Genomic DNA, 20776 nt, shown 5'->3' on the forward strand with positions numbered 1-20776 from the left:
CTGAAACCTTGCTTAAGTTACTAAGAAAAAAACTGTCAGCATCTTTTAAAGTCATGTTTTCAATTAGTAATTCAGTGTGAATAACTCATTCTTGATCAATATTCTGTTATTCACACCCACTTACTTCAATTAAACTATAGCCCCTTCAACTAACCTTACTGTGCAGACCTCAAAAATATGCTAACTGAGTTTTCAAACTTCAAAAAGACCAACAAAATCTATCTTCTCTGAAAAGCAGCAGCCAAAACGCAAGTTAAATAACAAAGGAATGCCTATAACCACTGGGGTACACTGAAAACAAATAACATTAGCAACTGACATTGCTTTAGTGAACTTTCAGCTCTGATCTTCAAAAGGCAATCATTAATGTGTTCCAGGCAATACAAGTAATACAAGTACACCCTTTTAAATTAGTTGAAGGTAATTTACTTGAATTCATTGTATAGTCTGAATTATTTTTCTTACAGAACTCTACTGCATTTCAATTGAATCAATACTGGAAAAGAAAAAGTAGCCTCATAAAGCTCCATTAAGTAGTGTTATAAACTTCTTCAGGTGTTGTATTTTTCTTCTTCATTTTTCATGTACTTGTCATTTCCCTAAAGCCTCTCTTTTCATTTAGATACATTTCAGGTTTTCCTTTTCTTTTTTTGTTTAATGGTGAGCAGCATGAAATCTTTGGGAAAATACAGGCTGTAAACAACTTTCGAAAGAGAACTAGGGTAGCGTTTAAACTAGAAAAAGTATATGTGCTCAATGAAGCCCTCAAAAAAAATCTGATAAAAACACACAATATACAGGCAAGACTATTCTTGAGTTTAAACAGCCAACACAAACCTAAACAAGGAAATCAGATTTGTTTATAGGGCTGGCATGGTAGGTTTTCCTCGATTCCATATTTCACTCTTGACTGAATGAAATTTAGGGCCAGAAGCCTTAACTGCTACTAATCACATGAATTATTCAACACCAGGATTTCAAATGAAATAAAAAAGCCTATGACTACAACAAAAAGAAACTCAAGAACTGAAATCTAAATAACTAAAAGTCTGTCAAAACTATTCCACCAGTACCTACTTACTTCAGACCCGGCTTTATTTTCCACTGTTTCAAGAGGAACAGCAGATTCTGAAGGTAAGATAAGTCCAATAAGTTCTACCAGTACAGAAGTTCAACTACATGCATGCATAGAAATTTTTAGCCATCTCTATATTTATTTTCACATAAAAAGGCATAAATTAAAGCAAATTAGACAAAACCTAGAATTCTGTGTTTATTTCACAAATAATAAATACAAACAACTAAGGAAACAAATTTTTTTTCTGAAGAAAATCTGTTTTTTTCTAAGCTACACAGAAAATACTTGGTAACATAGTTGTTGTACATGGCAATAGATTTTTTACATTTCTAAATGTGTTTATTTCTAAATAATCAGAGATCATTTAGTTTAAATTTTAAATAAACTTTGTTAAAAATTTTCTAAACACTAGTAACATTCAAGAATTGTTACAATTCTCAGAAGATGGAGAAAAGAAGGTTGAATTATCTCAGCATCTCTGAATAAAGTACAAACAACAAGAAGTTCAGAGGAGGCTGACAGTGCTATGAAGTAACAGAAAGGATGCTGAAATATCATACTAGGTGGATATAGTAGATAGGTAAAAAGTGGAGGGATGGAGCTGTATAACTGTTCCCAACAGGTGCAGGATTTCACAATCAAAATCAATGTACTGTGGATACTGTGCAAGAACTGAGCCACAAATCACACCAAGTGAATGGCTCCACTGTCAAGTACTACAGTGCACAAGGAGCAGATCTATGATGAGGTAAAATAAATCTAGTTCATGTGCTCTGTCACTGCTCCAGGATATGAATTAAATTGCAGTGAACATGCACTATCAAAAGAATTGCTCCTAAAACATATTCCAACCCAAGGCAAAATGCTGAAGTTGATTTACTTGCATGTGCCCTTAACCCATTTTAACCGTGAAGTAAAATGCTTTAATGAAAAACCTTGACTGTAGTGATGTTGACTTCTGTTTCAGGCATTTGGGAAGGACACCGGTAAATATACAAGGAAACACTCCCAGCAAAATGGGATTCCTGTCCTTGCCGATCCTATTACTGTCATAATAGAAATACTTACTGCTAACAATGAAAATATGAAAATCAAAGGAAAAAGTACACCAGGACTGCCAGAGTTACTGTTGCCTGTCGCAGCTGGATCTGTTTCCAGATGAGTAATAGAAATACTTATGTGAACACCTGGGAGAGGACTTTCCTGCACATCTCACTGGTAACGAATGTTGCACATGCACTATGGCTCCTACGATTTTTAGTGGTGCATATAAGTAAGAAAACACTCTAAAGAATTTGCATCCAAGAAAGGAAACAGAGCACTAGAAATAAGGGAATTTGGCACACAAGGAACTACCTAAGCACTGAAGAAGAGATGCCTAGGAATGCAGGAGTACAAGCGAATTTCTTAAAAACAAGGAAATAAACCTGTCCTGACACGAAGTCAGATAGCAGCGAAGTCTATCAGTTTGTAAGGCATTAGAGAACTCCTAGAGACATCATAGTAAATATAAACCAAACTAATTCCTCACAAAAAAAAAAAATGCAGGGAGTGAGATAGTCTGTGTTTCCTCTCAATGAAATACTAAAGAATAAAATACCCTGTATCAAACCCCAAGGATCAGCTCAGGCTTTTAAGGGAAAGCTAAGTACTACAACAGTGCAGACCTAAGTAATGGTAGCTGGTGGGTTTATGGTGAAATTAGAACTTTTTTCAGAACACAAAATAAACTTCAAAATGAAAGACAAAGAATAAATTACAGAGAAAATTCTTATTTCATAATGGATGAGATGCTGTGCTTCACACAAAAAAAGAATTTCTTAGGGATAAGAGATATACTTGGGCAATCCAACTAATGACAAGGTTGCAAAAATAATCAGCACTAAAATGCAATAGGGAAATACTTTGGAAATAACTAGATGTATGGATTATGAGCTTCAAGTGACCATGCTTGTCATGTGGATAAGGATATTAAGAAGCTGGCTAATCAATTTACCAGACTAATTTCAAATTATATTGGAAAAGAAATTAAAAACACTTGGAACATACTGGCAAAATAATAATTGTGTATATATATATATATATATATCTATATATATATATATTATATATATATATATATGTATATATATATATATTATATATATATATGTATATATATATATATTATATATATATATGTATATATATATAATCCAGTCTTCATAAAAGTAAATACAACTTCAGCTTTTAGTAAAATAAGGGAGATACTAAGGACAGAACATGAGAAAAATCTCTTCTATAAAGATCTATAAAAAAATAAAATCACAGTATGGGTTTATCAAGCACTGATTATAGCAATAATCCTGACTTTTTGAGATTGTGACAAACTGGGTCACTATCATGAGTAGAGTAGATCCTATATGAAATATTCAAAGTCTCAGAGGCAAAATTACCACAAAAGCTGTTAAATACAAAAATAGTGCCCCCCAAATGGTATACTGAATAAGAGATAATACATTGCACTGAAAACAAGCGTCTGGCAACTTTACACTTAACCTGATATTTACGTTGAGCTTAAATGCAAAAATGATGCTATGCTAAAAGATTCATTAAAATACATGAAAAGAGAATATAAGACTAAGCAACCCAGAGAGATTTAAAGAGGGATAAGAGGCTAGTGGGGTGAGGTACAATAATTCTATTTAGAAAGACACAAGTCACTGAATAAAAGATTTGAGGGAAGAGAAGGAAATGAAAGAGGGAAGGAAAAAGAGAAGACAATTGTGAGAGAATATGCTCATTAAAATCTTTATTTAATATCAGTGGGCAGGATAGACATTTTAGCATGCTATGTGGATTAAGCAGCATAACATCTAGACATTAGGATTCAATGTTGAGATAAGAAGATGCAATGCATTCTGGAATAAAACTGGAGACACACCATAAAGGTGTACTGAAACACACTTCAGATTTCTAGTAAATTATTTCTTGTATGCAGAAGCATTAAGCTTGCTAAAATAGCGTAAATATCTCTGAAGATGTATAAATGGCTAAACCTCTGCGATTTAAAAAGTATTTATGGTCTAAGACTATGATCTACACATGCCCTTTCGAGTCAAGGAATTTTACTTTGTCTGTCCTTATCTAAAATTGTAACAATACAAGCGGCAGTACCAGACACATCCCCTTCAATAGGAAAGAGAAAACAGTGTTAGAGAGACTGGTAAACTAAGCATGTCTTTAACAGTTTGCAACAAAACTGAAGAAATTTTAATCCTTGTAGCCAGAGGCCACTAGAAACCAACTGGTCTTGGATACAGACGAGGTATAATGAGAAAAATAGCATTACAGTCATAAAAGATATTCCTCCAAATCAAACTTGACATATTACATTTTTCAAGCTTTTTCTAAGAGATTCATTTTCAGGAATGAAATCTGGACATTTCCTAGTGATTTTGATAACTGTTAAAGAACCTAAGCCTTTCCCAGCTCATGTGGTATGGTGTTCTAGGACATAAGAAGTTCAAGTCCTCAAAGAATTTGCATAATTACCGGTATTACACTTAAAAATCATAACAGCTACCTGTTTGACTTAAAGTAATACCATAACAGATTTCTCCATTCCTAGAGACAAACTTAGTCAATTTTCTATCAAACTAGCACAAGGTTTTCTCATTAATATCTAGGAATAATGATAGTGTCTTCTTATAATGCAAGTATAATCCTTATAATGATAAGGTAATTTAATGCCAGGGACATACTGTGGGTTTACAATCCTCACAAATAAGAAGCCTTGACAGAGTCAGAAAGTTTGGGTAATCCCTGAAAGACCTCAGCCCATTTCTAAGGTTTGCTTTCTCTTTTTTTTTTTTTTAAACACCCTTTTCTCTCTTCAGAGTTATATTATTTTGATAATCTGCATGGAGCATTACCTTGTTCTGCTCAACTGCACCTCACAGAAGATTCAGACTTAACACTGTGCCTCTAATAAATTTTCTTATTAAGGAGACTAACAAATCTATTTAATCTTCAAAATAATACGTAAAACCAGCTTAGGAACTAAACCAAAATTTTTACACGAGTTTATCAGTGACACAAAAACTAATCTGTCTGAGAAGAGAGTGTCTTTTCTTCTTTTGTTCAAAAGAAAGGCTGAATTATGTCAGAAGGCCTTGTGGCTTCCTCTTTTTTGGCAGAGGGAGGGTGTCCATAACTCATGACTTCTTGGACAAAGTCTTAGAACCCACATTATATGAAGATATGTGGATAACAATTCAGAAATAGGCACATATGCAAGATGCTTGCCTTTGGAAAGAGATCTTTCCAGTTATTCTCTTCTTCTTGGCACTGGAAATCCTATCTTCCTTTATGATAGCAAATGCTACCAGCAAAAAACAAAGTAAAAACTATTGGCACAGTTTCAAAGGTGTTTAAAAGCTTTTGTTGTAACAATCCAGTTGCCATTTTTTGTTCATTGCAAGTTCAGTGTCCTCCTGCTCTTTCTTCAAAATACTTCTCCCCTAGAAACTTCTCTTTGTTCATCTTTGTTTTTTTAAATACATTAGTCTATGCAAAACCGCAGTGTACAAGCAAGGAAGGAAATAAAGTATGAAGGAAGTGCCATATAAAATAACAATTAGCTGGAAAATGACGAACCAGAGCAAGTCCATGATACTTGAATATTCCAGTTGAAAACACAGCAGGTGTCAACAGTAAAAGTCAAAATGCCAGTATATTCAATAAATCAAGTGTAGAAAAGCCTTTTTTTTTTTTTTTTTTTAGAATCCATGAGCCATAACTATTACACTGTGTGAAACATATATTAAAAAGAGCCTTGGGTTTTGGTTTTTTTCTTTACTGTTAATAAACAAGTCATTCCACCCAGTGTGTCAGCTGTATCCAGTTAGTTATTACTTGATTAGTTCACATGAAAGTGGAGAAGGAAAACATTCACAGGAATCTTGATGAACACTATGGGATGATTCCTACCATGTTGCTCTGAGATTGTGTGGCCCCATACATAGTAATGCCATTTGATGGTCCTGCTAATTGCGGTGTATCTGGTTGTATAAATCCTCTTCTGTCAATTAAGCTACAGAATAATCACAATAAAGAAAAAGAATTAGAAATATTTCTGGTCAATAACTACTTCCTCTCAATAAAAAGAATGTCCTCTTTTACTCAACTGAAGTACAAGACTTCATTTGTACTCATCAGTAAGGTACTTCTTCCTTGTGATACTGCCTATCACACAGTCATACATACTACTACTTTTCTGGATTTTTATCACAGACAGTAGATTCATAAGCTTACCAGCAGATACCACAAAACCAAAGAATTTTAAACCATAGATGTGAAAACAAATTACAAAACTCACTAGGGCACTTTGATTCAGCATCTCTTCTGAAGGTTGGTTTTTTTGCCAGTTTTCACATCTAAATTAAAACCACTTAGTCACAAAATTTAGCAAGAAAGAAAGAAAGATGAACTTTTGTTCAGACAGAAAACTTACTCGTCAGGTTTTTCATGACAGCTACTTAACACCGCTTATAATACTCCACTGTGCTTACCAAAGTGATGCACTCATAAAATTGCTTATTTGCATCTAAGAAAATGCTTTGTGAAGAAATTACTAAAAATAAGTAAAAATCTACATAAGATTTAAAAAAAAATTAATAGAATGGAATAATCTAACCTAGTTAAAGATTAAAGATGCTTAAAAATGTTATATGATTTATTATATCAGAAGACTGATTAGACCTATGCTGACAGCTATGGATCAAATTAAGATTTGAAAGTAATTGTGGAGGACATGTAAAATGCATTCTGAATTTGCTAGCATAGATTTAAAAATGAGAAACCATCTTTAACAGAAGTAAGAAAAGTTTTGATTATTTACAGATCCTCTCTCCCTGCATTGCACTCTCAAAGGCATTTGAACATTTTGAATTTTAAGCTGTAATTACTGGTAAGCCACTTTTCCAGAATTTAAGGGAAAAATTAATATTTAGTGACTTGAGACACAGATGAGATTAAAAGTAAAAAAAGCAAGGATATAATTTACATTTTACAGTCAGTAAATTTTTCCCCTTGGTCATAAAATATCTCCCTGAAGAACTTCTACATATATTTTGACATCTAAATAAGTAATGTTGCTGCATGGAATAGGAAAAAATGTACAAACTCTGTTAAAACACAGGAGCCAATGCCAGTCTAGTCTAATTGTGTGCTGCTACTTGTATCAGCCTAAGATGCTATTTCAAATACTGAGAAACATGATGTAGTTTTAATAAAGATTTCCATTTGGAGTCAAAAGAATTTGAAGTGTGCCACTAAGCTTTTATGTCACATACTTTTATGAAAAGCAAAACGGCAAAATTAAAGGGCTGGCTTCAGGCAACATCCACACAGGTAGGAAGCAGAGATAGGGCTACTCTTTCTCACCAGTGTTAACCTAGTATGTGGAAATCATTACCCAGTTTTCTCTAATTTAGGAAAAGACATCAGTCTCTCCTGTTGACCTTTGACTGCTCATAGAACAACCACCTCTGATATTCCTGACAGCGAAGCCATAAAATCCCACTTCCAACTAAACACCTTGGCCACTGGACCATAGAGCCATTTACTTTCCTCCTTCTTGGTAGTTCAGATTCATCACTACATAATTCCAGACAAAGCAAAACATATCAATTGATGAGTATGTCACAAAAATAATCTACAAGATCTCAGCTAGTCTCTACAGTGAAAGTGCATATGTAGTGTGTGAACTATGTAATCACTGAGCACTGGAATAAGAAAAGAATGAAGTCTTTTCAGTTGGCAGTTTTATTTCTCTGCTCTCAGCTCTGTCCTACATTTTGTTCAAGCTGAAAAAAACATCTCTAACCTTACACATGCAAACATTTTGGATTTCAAAAGTGAAAATGTATGCAGCAAAACTTAATCCATTGTGCTTTCTTTTGAATTGTTTTGGTGTAAGACCACCAAATTCAGCTTAATGTATATAAGTTAATAGTATTAAATAAAAAAAATACTGTCCATTTAAATAAAATGGGTCAAAAATGAACAATTATCAAGCTGCTGTAGACTAAAGGTTCATAAACTCTCCTAAACTCATGAAACATTTGTTAGATATGCAAGAGTTTAATAAAATTTCAAGTTATCCTTTATGCAATGGCTAACTACAAGCAATCTTCCACTGCTGTAAGTTATTAACTGCAGTGGTAAAAGTTCAAACAACAAATAAGTTTATTTTCATTTCAGATGTCAATCTTAAATATATTTTAGAGCATCTGATCACTAATTTACTTTAACCACAATTTACCAATTTATCTCTTTACTACTGAAGAAAAAACTAATTAAAGCTTCTAAGGGACACTAATACAAAACTTTAGTTTTATTGAGTCAACTTATGCAATCACAAAGAATAATTCTGTCATCAATAGTCAGGTGGCTCTATTTATGTTAACAATGCTTTTGATACTCTTACCTTGGAGAGAGGGGCCCACAGAGCGCAGCACAGCAATTGGTAAAGATGTTGCCATAACTGTAGGGATTATAGTTTTCTTTACCTCTTTTATTTGACCATGATCCTTTAATCTGAAGAGATATGAACAATATACATCACATGTAAAACAATACAAAAAATGGCTGGGACAAATTAAGGGTTATCAAAGCAGCAACATGCTACTTGCAGAAGCAGACCACAGAAAACCCATGATGACACTTCCAAACGTCTTAGAGTTTTGAGCTGTTATGCAAGGCTGGATCCTAAAATCTTAAAAGTGAGCACATGCTTTACCTCCATAGATTTAGGCAACCCAAAATTTCAAGGAATCAATATATTCACAGCAAGAATTTCATCATCTAAACCTAATGGTCTAAGTTTAATTTTACAAATAACATGTCATATCACATGATATTATCTTCCCTACAGTTCACAAATGGCTCTAAAATATTGTGAAGTATCTGCAGCCATTACTACCTTTTACTGAATATTATATTTTTCCTTAGCTAGTTAGCTTTTCTGTTTGTGAGATACTTGAGAGCCTGAGTAAAATGTCTTGCTGTATTCAATTGGGGATGTACGTTTTAAACTAAATTACTGAACAGTTTACTTGAAATTCAGATGTGTTCCACTGTTACAGGTCACTGCTATCTGTCTTTCAACAATCCAAAAGAGACATCTATTTGAGGGAAGTGGGGATAGCAGAAGTACAACAAGTTCACATAGAGACACAATGTTGGCCTAAACCTAATAATTGAGGAATACCAGAGTATCTCATCTGTCTTACTAACAACGTAGCTTTCTTCCAAGTCAGGCTACTTGCTCTGATACTTGATGCTGAGGCACGATTCCTTCTGCCTGGGAAGTTTTTTTGTGGTTGATTGGTATTGATTGTAAAGTTTACTATTTTAATAGTGACCTTAAACAATGAGAAAACATGTGTTTGACAGTCTCAAAGATGCTACGTTTATATCTGCCAAATACCTATGAAAAAGGTACAACATAAAATTACAGCAAAATAATTTAAAGTTTGCAGTCCTTTGTTAGATCACTTACTAAATTTCCAACAAGCTTTCTATACCATTAGCTCCCTAGCTAATTTTATTTTCTCCTTTCATTCATTTTGTGTTTCTCCTTTTAGTTAGGGGAGGACACATGAAGACGTCACACACAGTTAAACATAATTTCCACACCAAAACAGTAGAAACCTACACGCAAAATAGAAAACTGTAGAAATGAGAATGTTGACCTTCAAATTAATTATATACTCCTTGCCAGAGGTTTTAGACCTCAGACTGGCAAAAAATTTTCAAAGGTAAAATAAAATAAAGGATGAAATTTTTGTTTAGAGAATTCAACACACTTTTTAATTTTCACAGTAATCAATTTTTGAGTCAAATAATATTTAGAACTCTCAATGAAAAACAGATACAGAAAAGTATTTATTAATTCCCTACTGTATAAAATATACTTGTTTCTTTTTATCCTCTATTCTATGTTTTCCTATTTCAAGATCGAGGTCCTGTACGCATAAACCATAATGGACATACTATGTATATAAACCAGCATATTTTCAAGCTACAACAAATATAGGTAAAAAGATTTCATCTGATCTTTCGAATCAAGCACAACCATGTTACTGTCTTCTTTCCTAATGAGGTATTCACAAAATGATGCAGACAGGTGTGATTTGAGAAAAACCTCCTCACTACTATTTAGAAACATATGTAGAAATAAACTATGAACTTACATCTTCATTTGTTGTTTGATTGGAGCTGATCAAATATGTATGAAAACCTGAGAGGCCAACAATGGACCATACTGAGAAAAAACACACCACAGCTTCCAGCACAGTAATTGAAAGTCAAGGAAATATATGCAAATGGAAAAAAAATCCAATAAAAAGTAGTTAAAAATCACAAAATTCCAGGTAATCCACAAGTCCCTTTAGATCTCTGGGGTACTTCAAAGGGGTCAGCAAAAATTAAACTCAGAAAAGCAAGACTACTGCCAGTAGGCTTTATTGTATAGACCACTGAATAGTACACCAGCAAATATTTAAGGGTTTGCAAATTGAAAAAGGCTAGAAACTACTCAACTGCTGAAATTCAAATTTTCATGTTCATCCTGTAAAAGTCATCACACTTCTATTAAGACAGGCAAATTGATAAGTAACAGTAAATAACGGTTTTGATGGGGTGAGGGGAAGATCAAAGACAAGAGAAGTAACCCAAGGCTAGCTGAACACCAAAAACTGAATGGATATGTTTGTTCAAATACTTATTGCACAGTGTGAGTCTTCAGCCAGGACTAAGGGTTCTAGATCTCTGCTCATACATATGGCAACAACAACTGGGTAAACTGCATCTCAGTCATATGTTCTAACTGCTAGACTCTCCTGTTTTTCTTCTGTTACTGAAGTTAAGATGCTGATAGGCATCCTAACACTAGCATTGAAGTGCACTAGTCCAAATAAAATATAAAGTTCACTTGCTCTTTCAAGTCCCCCTAATAACTGGATATATTCTATGTTACGACTTTGGGGATGCCTGAGTGGCCCAGCTTTGGCAAATGGCCTGGAAAGCAACTTCTGTTAAACCTGTGAGTCTAAATAGGTGTGGTGGCATTGGATATTCAAAACTCAGCAGCATTCGCCCAAAACTTATGTTAAAGAGGAAGCCTATCAACTCCCAGCTCACTGTGCTGCTATTAAACACTAGTTGAGGAATTACAAGTAGACTTTTTAATGAAGACATCAGTCTGATTTATAAGCAAATCACAAAAAATGGCAGAAAGAGAACTTCTGTTCCCACAGAAGTGGGAACAGCAGCAGTCAAAACTTGGTTTGGTATAGCCACAGGTAAATCTGCTGGAATCTGTCGAGCCCAGACACAGCACCATCCCTGTCAAACATCGAGTAGTCAGCATCCAAACAGCAGACTGTCAGTATGAGGTGTAATGTACAGGGACTTGCACTCAAGGTACAAGCATGTGAGCTCTAGGGGTGTTCTCACTTGTGAGTTAAAGGGAGCGGCACAGGTACATGTACAGCAAGAACACCCTCACCTCAAGAGAGCAGCAAAGGTGTGCACGTGCACGTTTGTGTGCATCACTACAACTTTTCAAACTACCTGTATTTTCATTCATTATAAACTGTATAACCCAAATGTTATACCCATAAAGAAGTAGCTAGGCTTTAAAAGTGAGAATCATATACTAGGAAAATCAGTCAGCACTCAACACTGCATACACTAGAGTTTATATAATTCCTTTAACTCTAAAGGAATCATTGTTTCAGCAATAAGACAATAAAGTTGCTTCTAAACTTGATATAAGCAAACATAAAGAGGAACTTTCTATAGAAAGCTTCCTGCTATAGTTTTTTATTTATATATAGTTTTATTTACACAAATAGCCATGAACTCAAAATACATCTGCTTTGAGAACGCTATTTTCTACAACACTTCAATAGGTTTTCGGGTTTTATTTTAGGGAACACAAATCAACAGCAGAAGGAGCTTTAGTTCCCAGAGATATAGATCAAATGAATCAGTAGGAACAAGATGATGGGAAGAGGATAAAAATAATCTGTATATTAAGCATATCAACCTTTAGTATAGTCACTTTCCAAGACAATGTCAAGTCAAAATTTTCCAGAACAAGGACATAGCCTTAAAACACAGAATAAACATCCTGAACGTATCAATGGAAGAGAAATATGACAGCTCCTCACCATTACACAGAGACACAGACTGGAAAATGCATGGATGGATGTGTTTGCAATGAAAAATCCTAATATTAGTTAACAGCATAGAGTTTTGTATTGCAGAGCTGCTCTCCCCTAACAAACTGGGAAACACCTGAAGTCCTGGTGTAACTTTCCCTACAACCTATTCCAATCAGAGGGTTTTAAAGCCAGAAAAGAGACATTTGCATTCGAGCAAATTATCTCCAAAAGCAGCAGGATGACCAAAGTTCATTCCTGAGCAGCATGTTCACTACTTTTTCCCTCTCGTCTCCTCCTCAAACTATGTGAAGTCAAACCAACACAGGACAGGAACTCTGACTCAGCTGACTGTTAAATGGCCACAGCTAAAGCGAGGAGTACAAGAAAGAATGGATAAGGAAGTAGACTGTTGGCAGAGGGTTCCAGAACATGTAAAAGAAGGAAACAGGCCAAAATATTATGCACAATACAAACTGGGCTTTGAGAGGGTAGAAGTAGTACAGAAGGTTGTAGACAAGCACTGTTGGATAGAATCTACACACCAGGAGGAAAATTCACCTGGTCAGATAATAAGAACCTTAGAGGCAGAAGGGCTCCCTGCAACCCGAACACACCACTTATAGGATGTTCCTCACCACAATTACACTCAAAAAGGTACTGAAAAGTATATTTCTCCTCCCCACAGTAATTCCTACTGACAAAAAAGGGAATTTCTTTCAGTTCACTACATGAAGGGACAGTTTTCAGTTCCCCACACCAAGATCCAAAAAGACTTCTAGAACAGCAGGTGTGGTTTATGTTAAATTAACATGACTCCATTAATTAAACCTGAGTCCATTAATTAAAGAGAAACACAAAAACCCAATATATGCTCAACAGAAAGTATAGCTTACTAGCATATTATAGCATAATTATCTTTCTGTCATAATACGGTATCTCACACAGGGTTGTTAGCAAGATAGAAATAGCAATGTTCTCTGTGCCTGAGCTGACTGGCTCCAAAGCAGCATTTCCAATAGTATTTGGACAATTTAATTTTTTGCTGTTGTTAATTGTAACCAAGCTATTAAATTGTCCAACATATCACTATCAAATCAGGCATTTCTAGAAGATGCGCTACTGAGCATCAAAGCAGCACATCTCTGAACATAAATTATGAATTAATAGCCCATTGCTCCTGTACAAAAAAATCCTTAAGTGCATAAGCGATCACATTTTGATTTAAGGACAACTGAAAGCTATTCTCAGTTTGGAAATAGTTTGAAAGAATCATCTTTTGCAAGAATTGATTGTAATTATTTTAATTGGAAGCTATGGTTATGCTATTTAGAAAAGTTTGTGATTTGTAAAATTATTTGTACAAAAAAATCTGAAAAATGGCTTTGTTTAAACAGGGAGTTTACAGCTCACTGACTCTACCTGATGAATAAAAACACAAAAAAATTTGTATCTGCAGAATTTGACACTTGGGAAAACTATCTGGAAAGGGAGGTCTCTATGCACAACTCTGAAGGACTCTTCCTACTCTTCTGTGGAAAAGCAAACTTTGTGAGGCACAATGGACAAAAGGGAAAGAATTCTTTTTATAGTATCTTTGTGAGAAGTGCAAACTGTTTATTCAGACACAAACCATTCAAAATATATACATAAGGAACAGGAAGCCTATGGTCTGTACAGAAATGTAAGAAAGAAATTAACCAGTAGTTACGTCAGTTTCCCATTTTTTCATTATGTTAGCTGCTTTCTGACTCCATTCCCACTGAATAGAAAATATACAGAAAGCTCTCATGAAGAGACAACTAGTACATGGAGCATTTACAAAACAGAACCATAGAATGGCTTAGGTTGGAAGGGACCTTAAAGATCATGCAGTTCCAACCCCTCTGCCATGGGCAGGAACACATTCCACTAGACCAGGTTGCTCAAAGCCCCATTCAACCCAGCCTTGAACACTTCCAGGGGTGGAGCACCCACGACATCTCTGGGGAACCTGTTCCTGTGTCTTACAACCTTTATTGTAAAAACCGTCTTCATTTTGGCCAACCTAAACCTACCCTCTTTTCAGTTAAAAACGACTGCTTCTTGCCCTGTTACTACAGGCCCTGGTAAAAAGTCTCTCTTTCTGTTTTTCTTATGAGACTTCTTTATATAGTGACAGACCACAATGATCTCCCCAGAGTCTTGTTTTCTCCAGGCTGAACAACAATAATAGTCCCTGTGTACGCAAGTTACATATTGCTCTGTAGCTTAACAGAAGTTAATACTTGAAAATGACTACTCTAAAAACATAAGAATAGTTTCAGGAATTGAACTCTTTGAGGACAGCATATGGTTTCAGTTGTTCCAAAATCTACTTTTTCTATCCTGAAAAGAATCAGCCATTTGGGATACTTTTGGACGTAAAACCAGGAGAATTATTGAATATTTTAAGTGAAACCACAGCACGGGCATAGTGTAAGATATATTTATGAAATTCACCACAAAATATGAAGCATATTTCATCACATATGGAAACTACAGATCTTTGTCAAGAGTACTGCTCTGCAAAAGATGAATAAAAACCACTCTGGGCTATAGTCTCCTTCCTACCTCCAACATGTGGCAAGAAATCTTATTGTGCAGGAAGCGATGAAGTCATTAACTGATAAAGTCCCAAAGCACATATCCAACAATAGCAAAAAAAAAAAAAAAGCAAACACACATCTCAGATGTTATTTTGTAACATAATCAGCAACTTGTTTCAGTGAAAGGATATCTTGCAGGACTGTCCTTCAGGGCATTGAGGAACCCTGTTTGTTGAGAACCTGTAGAAACAGAACACAAAATTACCTGAGTAAGAAATTGGCTACAGGCTGTTTTCATATAGTTAAAACAATTAATATTTGAAGATAATCAAATAATCATAGAATAGATTTACTAATATGAATAGGAGAATACGCTGCACAGCAGCAACAACATTGAAAAAAACCTGGGTAAGTTATAAGGTTTAACATCTGCAGGATATTTGCTCAGTCATACCACATTGATGCACGCATGCTTTCCCATGAACAAGATTTCCGATTATTCTTGTTCTTTTCAGACCTAATATGGAAACAAAAAATTATAACCTCCTGTTTTATTTTGAAATACTATTTTTCAAAGTAACTTTTTAACTTGGAAAATTTATCCTATAAATTCAGATTTTTCAACTTTCCATCCTTTGTTTCGGAAGCAGAGCTTTCTTGACTATAATCCTGCTCCTATGCACCCTATGCACCTACGTAGAAGATTTTTCTAATAGGTTACTGTTGCCTCTTGGCAAATAAAACACAATCTACTACCTGAAAAAAGGTCAAGAGAAGCATGAGCTATTCAACTAGAGATGCAAAGTATGCAGAGTGCAGAACCACTTGGGTTCCATAACCCTGAGACAGTAGTCAAAAAGGGTGATTTGACAATTTCCTGGTTGCAGCAAATGAATCTTCGGTAGAAACTAACTTAATGTGACACACTGTAGGCACATAGTTTGAATTTTACCATCTAACATAACTGATTTAAATCCATCAGGTTGAAAGTCCTACCGCAGAAAGATTTTCCACTTAGCTAAATTCATCTGAAGACTTGTATGGAGAGAAGAATCTTGTATTTATAAGAATAAAAAAATATTCTCTAGATCTATCTGGTCAATTTACTGTTCGCCATTACAAAAGGAAAGTTACTTACCTTGTATTTCTGAGACTTTTCAGATTCTTATAACTGATTCTTATTCTCAAGGTACAGGACTAATGGAACTTCCCCTACCTCCTCTACTGTTTTTTAGGTTCCTTAACGGCAATGGCAGCAGGTAGGTGTGATCTCTACACCCTACTGCTGGTCACACTCCTCTAAGCAGTGCGACCAAAACATCAGAAGGGGAGGGTTCTTCACTGCAACAAACAGTTGAAATACTGATGCCTCAAACAGAGATGAGTAACTCTGAACAAAGACACTGTTACTACTGAAAAGGCATTCAGCTTCATGAGATGGAAGAAAGTCTTGCAAGACAATACCTTTGATATTTAAAATGAGTTTTATGATCTTCAAAGATATTATGTACACACACTCTTAATCCTAGCAAGAACAAATTTCCAACATATGCCTCAGAAGTTAAGATGGATCTCATAGCACCACTTAGGCCTCCCAAAAATTATAAAATGCCAGCTTGCAAGATGTATTAGAAAAATATACAAATTTCAAAATCTGTCCAAATCAAGGGGCATTAAAATAAAATAATTTTGTCAGGTCTTACGAAAATGTACATGTATGACCTTGAAACACTGTGGAAAGGTCATAGTTCCAGGTCTAATAACTGAGATTTTCTTCATACACACTAACAAAAAGTAGTCTGTGCCAAGTGCAAAGGTTCAGATTAAGTAACTGAGAATCCTGCTAAATGGTTAGCATCAGCTGAACAACTACAGGGCTGCAAAATAGAACACAAATAGTTGAGCGGTAACTATCAGAAAGGTAGATATGAGGACTTCTAGAAGCATGGTAGGCACAGATTGGAGCGATCAATGTGATAAGAAAACTTTATTTGTAAAGAACTCTTTTTTGGACACTGCCAAGATTACAGAAGACAAATCTGAAAGCTGGGCTTGAAGCCTCAGTGTAGCAAATAAACATCGAGGAACTAATTGCATTTCATACCTGCTCCCATTGCCTTTGAGGACTGACCAAACTTTGGAACTTAAGGATGTTTTTCCCTGTCTCATCCAAGGTAGACAAACCTCCATAGCAAGAACATTTTGCAGCTGGTAGACAGTTTAGCATTTAACATTTACTATACATTATCTGCAACACCTACACAATGCTGAAGTGTTTCTCAACCACAGAGAGGCACAATTAATTACTCTGCTCTTCGTCTAAATCATACTTAGAAATGGACACTGTAAGGTTAAAATCCACTAGATAAACCTCCTTGACATACAGTACATGAAATATTGACATAATATTGGTAATTCATATGTTGAAAACTAAAGAGAAAAGCACTGCAGTCCTTGTGAAATGAAGGTAGGCTAGTGTCAATAGTAGCTTTACATTGTCAGACTAGTAATGTTTTCAATTACTGAACTCTAGCAAGGTAAGATGGCAGAAAAAAACACGCTTTCTTCTTCTTAATGTAAAAAGTATGTATGTATATATGTATATAAAATGTGCGTATATATGTATATCTGTGTGTATGCCCAGATAAATGTCAAGGATTTAAGTATTAATGGCAAGTGTTCTTTTTCCAACAACTACTTTTCCCTTTTTAAACAACTGGTATTAGAAATGCTGTAACTGTTGGTGAGAACAAATTGTTTATTCAGACTCCCTCAAAATTAGGCACACCAGTTCTAGTCTATGAGCTAGATTTCTGAACTATAAGGGAGTTGCTCAGTGCTCTTATTCTTTTGTGAAGAACAAATAAAAGCACGAGTTCTGCTTTTTAAAATACAGCTTTTCCCAGTACATTGTAAGCAATTTAGAAGAGCACAATCTAACATGTTTTTTTCAGGAAAACATTCTCTAATATTACCATTGTCAAGTTAGTTTTATAAATGTCTTAAATACCAAAATTATTATTTCTACCAGGTTTGTGTTGTAATACAGAATACAAAGAAATAAAAAGATCACATTTCCAAAATGGTTAAAGACCTACTTTTCAAGGCAATATCCTACATAATTAGTGAAAAAAATAAAACATTCCGAAGTTTCCTATGATAGTGAGTTAAAAAACTCCAACATACAAAAGATCTTTAAAGACAAGTCATATAGCCTGTCACCATAAATGAGATCATCATCATCATATAGGAGCCAGCAAAATTTGTTAGGGGTGTGGAAAAAAAAAAAGACAACACCCAAAAGAGTTCTGACCTCGAACACAATTCAGAACACAATTAAAAATCAACTTCAAACTCCTGAATATTTATCTGATTCACTTCATTATGAATTGGTTATTCTCAGAATGTCTATGCAAATGAAAATAATGTGTGTTAAAAATAAGGTAGAGAACAATGTAAATTAAACGGCAAACAACCAAAAGTATAGCTCCAACCTATTTCCTATAATTTACCTGTTTGCCTGGATGGCAAGTGACCCATGCTTACAGTTAAAAAAGCACATAACAGTTCTTTGGGTAAATGATACTACCTGTATACTTAGACATACAGTATGTGTGATGCTTTTCCAATAAATCATCCATAAAAGGACAAAAAAAAAATTAAAAAAATTAACACTGTATTAAGTTAAAGCTACTGCTAAGTCAATGACTGTTATGAATGGGGCCTACTATAGACCAGAATGGGACTCACTGGGGATTGTGAAGCTTCAGAGAAAAGGCAAATAAACAAATAATAAAGAAATAAACCCTGAATGATCAAAATATTAACTTAAAAAACTCAAGCAAATGGCTACATACGTAATCTGATTTCATCAGCATACTTACGAAGGATGACGTGGGTGATAACGAATGCAAATATAAAGACTGTCAGAAAGGACAGAGATAAAATAAACATATAAAAAAATCTGTAGTTTCTTTTCCCCACACAGTTGCCTACCCAGGGACAGTGGTGATCAAACCGTTCTGAAATGAGAGGCAGAAGAAAAAAAAATGGAAAACGATTAATAAAATGCTGTTTATTCAAAAAAAAGCTCTCTGAATACTACATTAAAACTCATGATTTAACTGGCATTTGCAAAGTAGCTGCAGAGAAGTTCTTATTTAGAAAGGAAGAGAAAATAGAAAAGAAAAAAAGGAGTATTTTAATGAAACTTTACAGTTTTTCAAGAAATCAAAGCATGGTTGAGGTGAGTTCCTGTTAAACTACCAGTATTATTGTGATAAATTGTGCTGTCAGATCAAAATGTATGTATTTTTCCACCGTCACATGGAGCATCAGCAACTCAATAGTATGTGATTTTTTCAAAAAAAAGATGGGTTGTTTTTTTTCTTTCAGTGCATCTTCTACTCAAAATTGGACTTTCTGAGATTGTTTTACTTATATCTGTCATGATCACACCTCTGACTTATGTATACTATCATATCACCCACCCATTAAGGAGTATGAAATATCTACACCTTCCCACTTCCTTTTACTGCTTCACTCAAGATACTCTTCATTCCAGACCACCTATTTTTCCACTTGGAGTCGACACTGCCATACAAACCCATTAAAAATAGCAAAATCATTCACATAAACCATTTTGCAAATGATAATATTTAAACACATAGTATAAAATTTGGTACATGTAATCTGAATGCTGTTACTCTTTGCACAATAGGCTCCATCTCGATTTTACTAAGCCAAGGCCTTTCCAGTTATTTCCCTAAGATTAACTTGTTTATGAGATAGGAAAAGGTCAGGGTGGATCAGAAACGAGCATCCGCAACATGGGGGAAATGTTCCAGCCCTGGAAGGCAGCAGGGGGAACAGTTTGCTCTGCTTCTCCCCAGGCAGCCTGGACCCACCCTTTGTGTCCCATATGCTGGATAGTGGAAACAGAGCTATTGCCAGGAAACAAACTTGCATTGCCTAACTTTATTTTGGAGAGATTACACTGACAGAATTTTAAATTTTTTAAATCAAATCCAAGACCATAAGACAGATGCTCTCATTCTGACTCTTTCTCTCACTCTCTGATCCTTGTCCAAATTCTGGTTTGTTTTCTGTGACTTTTATGCCTCCATTGACGTACGATATCAAACTATTTGTAATTCCACAGGAAAGGCGAGCTATAAATTTGAAGTCCTTAAGCCCTGTGTTTAAAAGGCACACTGACCAAGTGCATCAGTTTATTTTAGCTATGGCTTTATGTTAAAGACCTACATTAGAGGTTTTCCTGGAAGGATGTATTATCTTAATTAAAAAAAAGTCAAAACAACATGCGCAATGGATTTCTGAGTTCACCAGACTTTCAGGGGTTTTCTAAATGGTTTTGCATGACAGCTGTTTGGAACACAAGTTTCTGCCATAAATCTGTTTCAAATTCCAACAGGGCTATTGAAGGTGAAGCTACTGAACTTCCTCAGGATAAGGCTTCAGAATATTTTGATTGAATGACTACTGCTAAGAATACCAAGAACTAAACACTCTGGATAGATGATATTACCTTTATTCATTGCAATACAATTGTATTCCCAAAATAAATTGACATTGCCTTTGAACAGTGCTTGTCTTTAAATTTGTGCTTCTGAATGGGTCCTTATATTCTGATAAACACTTCATTTAAATTTATTCACACATACAACACATGAGCAAACAACACCACAAAGAAACATACAGTTACAGAGCCTTTTTAAAGAGCATAATCCTAGGGTACTTTTGTACCCTACTGCTAAAAAAATACATTACATGTCTTGGAAGACAAATTCTGTACATACAGACTCATTCTCTTCTATGCTGACACAGTAGGAAACAACAAATTATACTGACTTAAAGTTGTTTCTAGCCATGAAACAATACTTAGAAATATGTAGACA

At 34.9% G+C, this 20776-nt stretch overlaps 1 protein-coding gene across 4 annotated transcripts in view; it reads right to left on the reverse strand.

Moving 5' to 3' along the window:
• The window catches only part of ZDHHC14 (zinc finger DHHC-type palmitoyltransferase 14), a 103386-nt gene that overhangs the window by 5551 nt on the left and 77059 nt on the right, over window positions 1–20776 (reverse strand). For 3 of the 4 annotated variants that reach the window (XM_039387422.1, XM_039387421.1, XM_039387425.1), the window contains exons 4-8: window positions 18743–18880; window positions 15050–15098; window positions 10318–10420; window positions 8550–8659; window positions 6050–6152 (exon numbers count right to left, since the gene is read on the reverse strand). In XM_039387422.1, the coding sequence (XP_039243356.1) occupies window positions 6050–6152; window positions 8550–8659; window positions 10318–10420; window positions 15050–15098; window positions 18743–18880 (503 nt within the window). The remainder of the gene's footprint in view (window positions 1–6049; window positions 6153–8549; window positions 8660–10317; window positions 10421–15049; window positions 15099–18742; window positions 18881–20776) is intronic. The other variant, XM_039387423.1, reaches the window with a different exon arrangement.

Source organism: Pipra filicauda, unplaced genomic scaffold (genome assembly GCF_003945595.2).
Source record: "Pipra filicauda isolate LSUMZ 115617 unplaced genomic scaffold, ASM394559v2 scaffold55_size4083901_pilon, whole genome shotgun sequence".
Lineage (NCBI taxonomy): Eukaryota > Metazoa > Chordata > Aves > Passeriformes > Pipridae > Pipra > Pipra filicauda.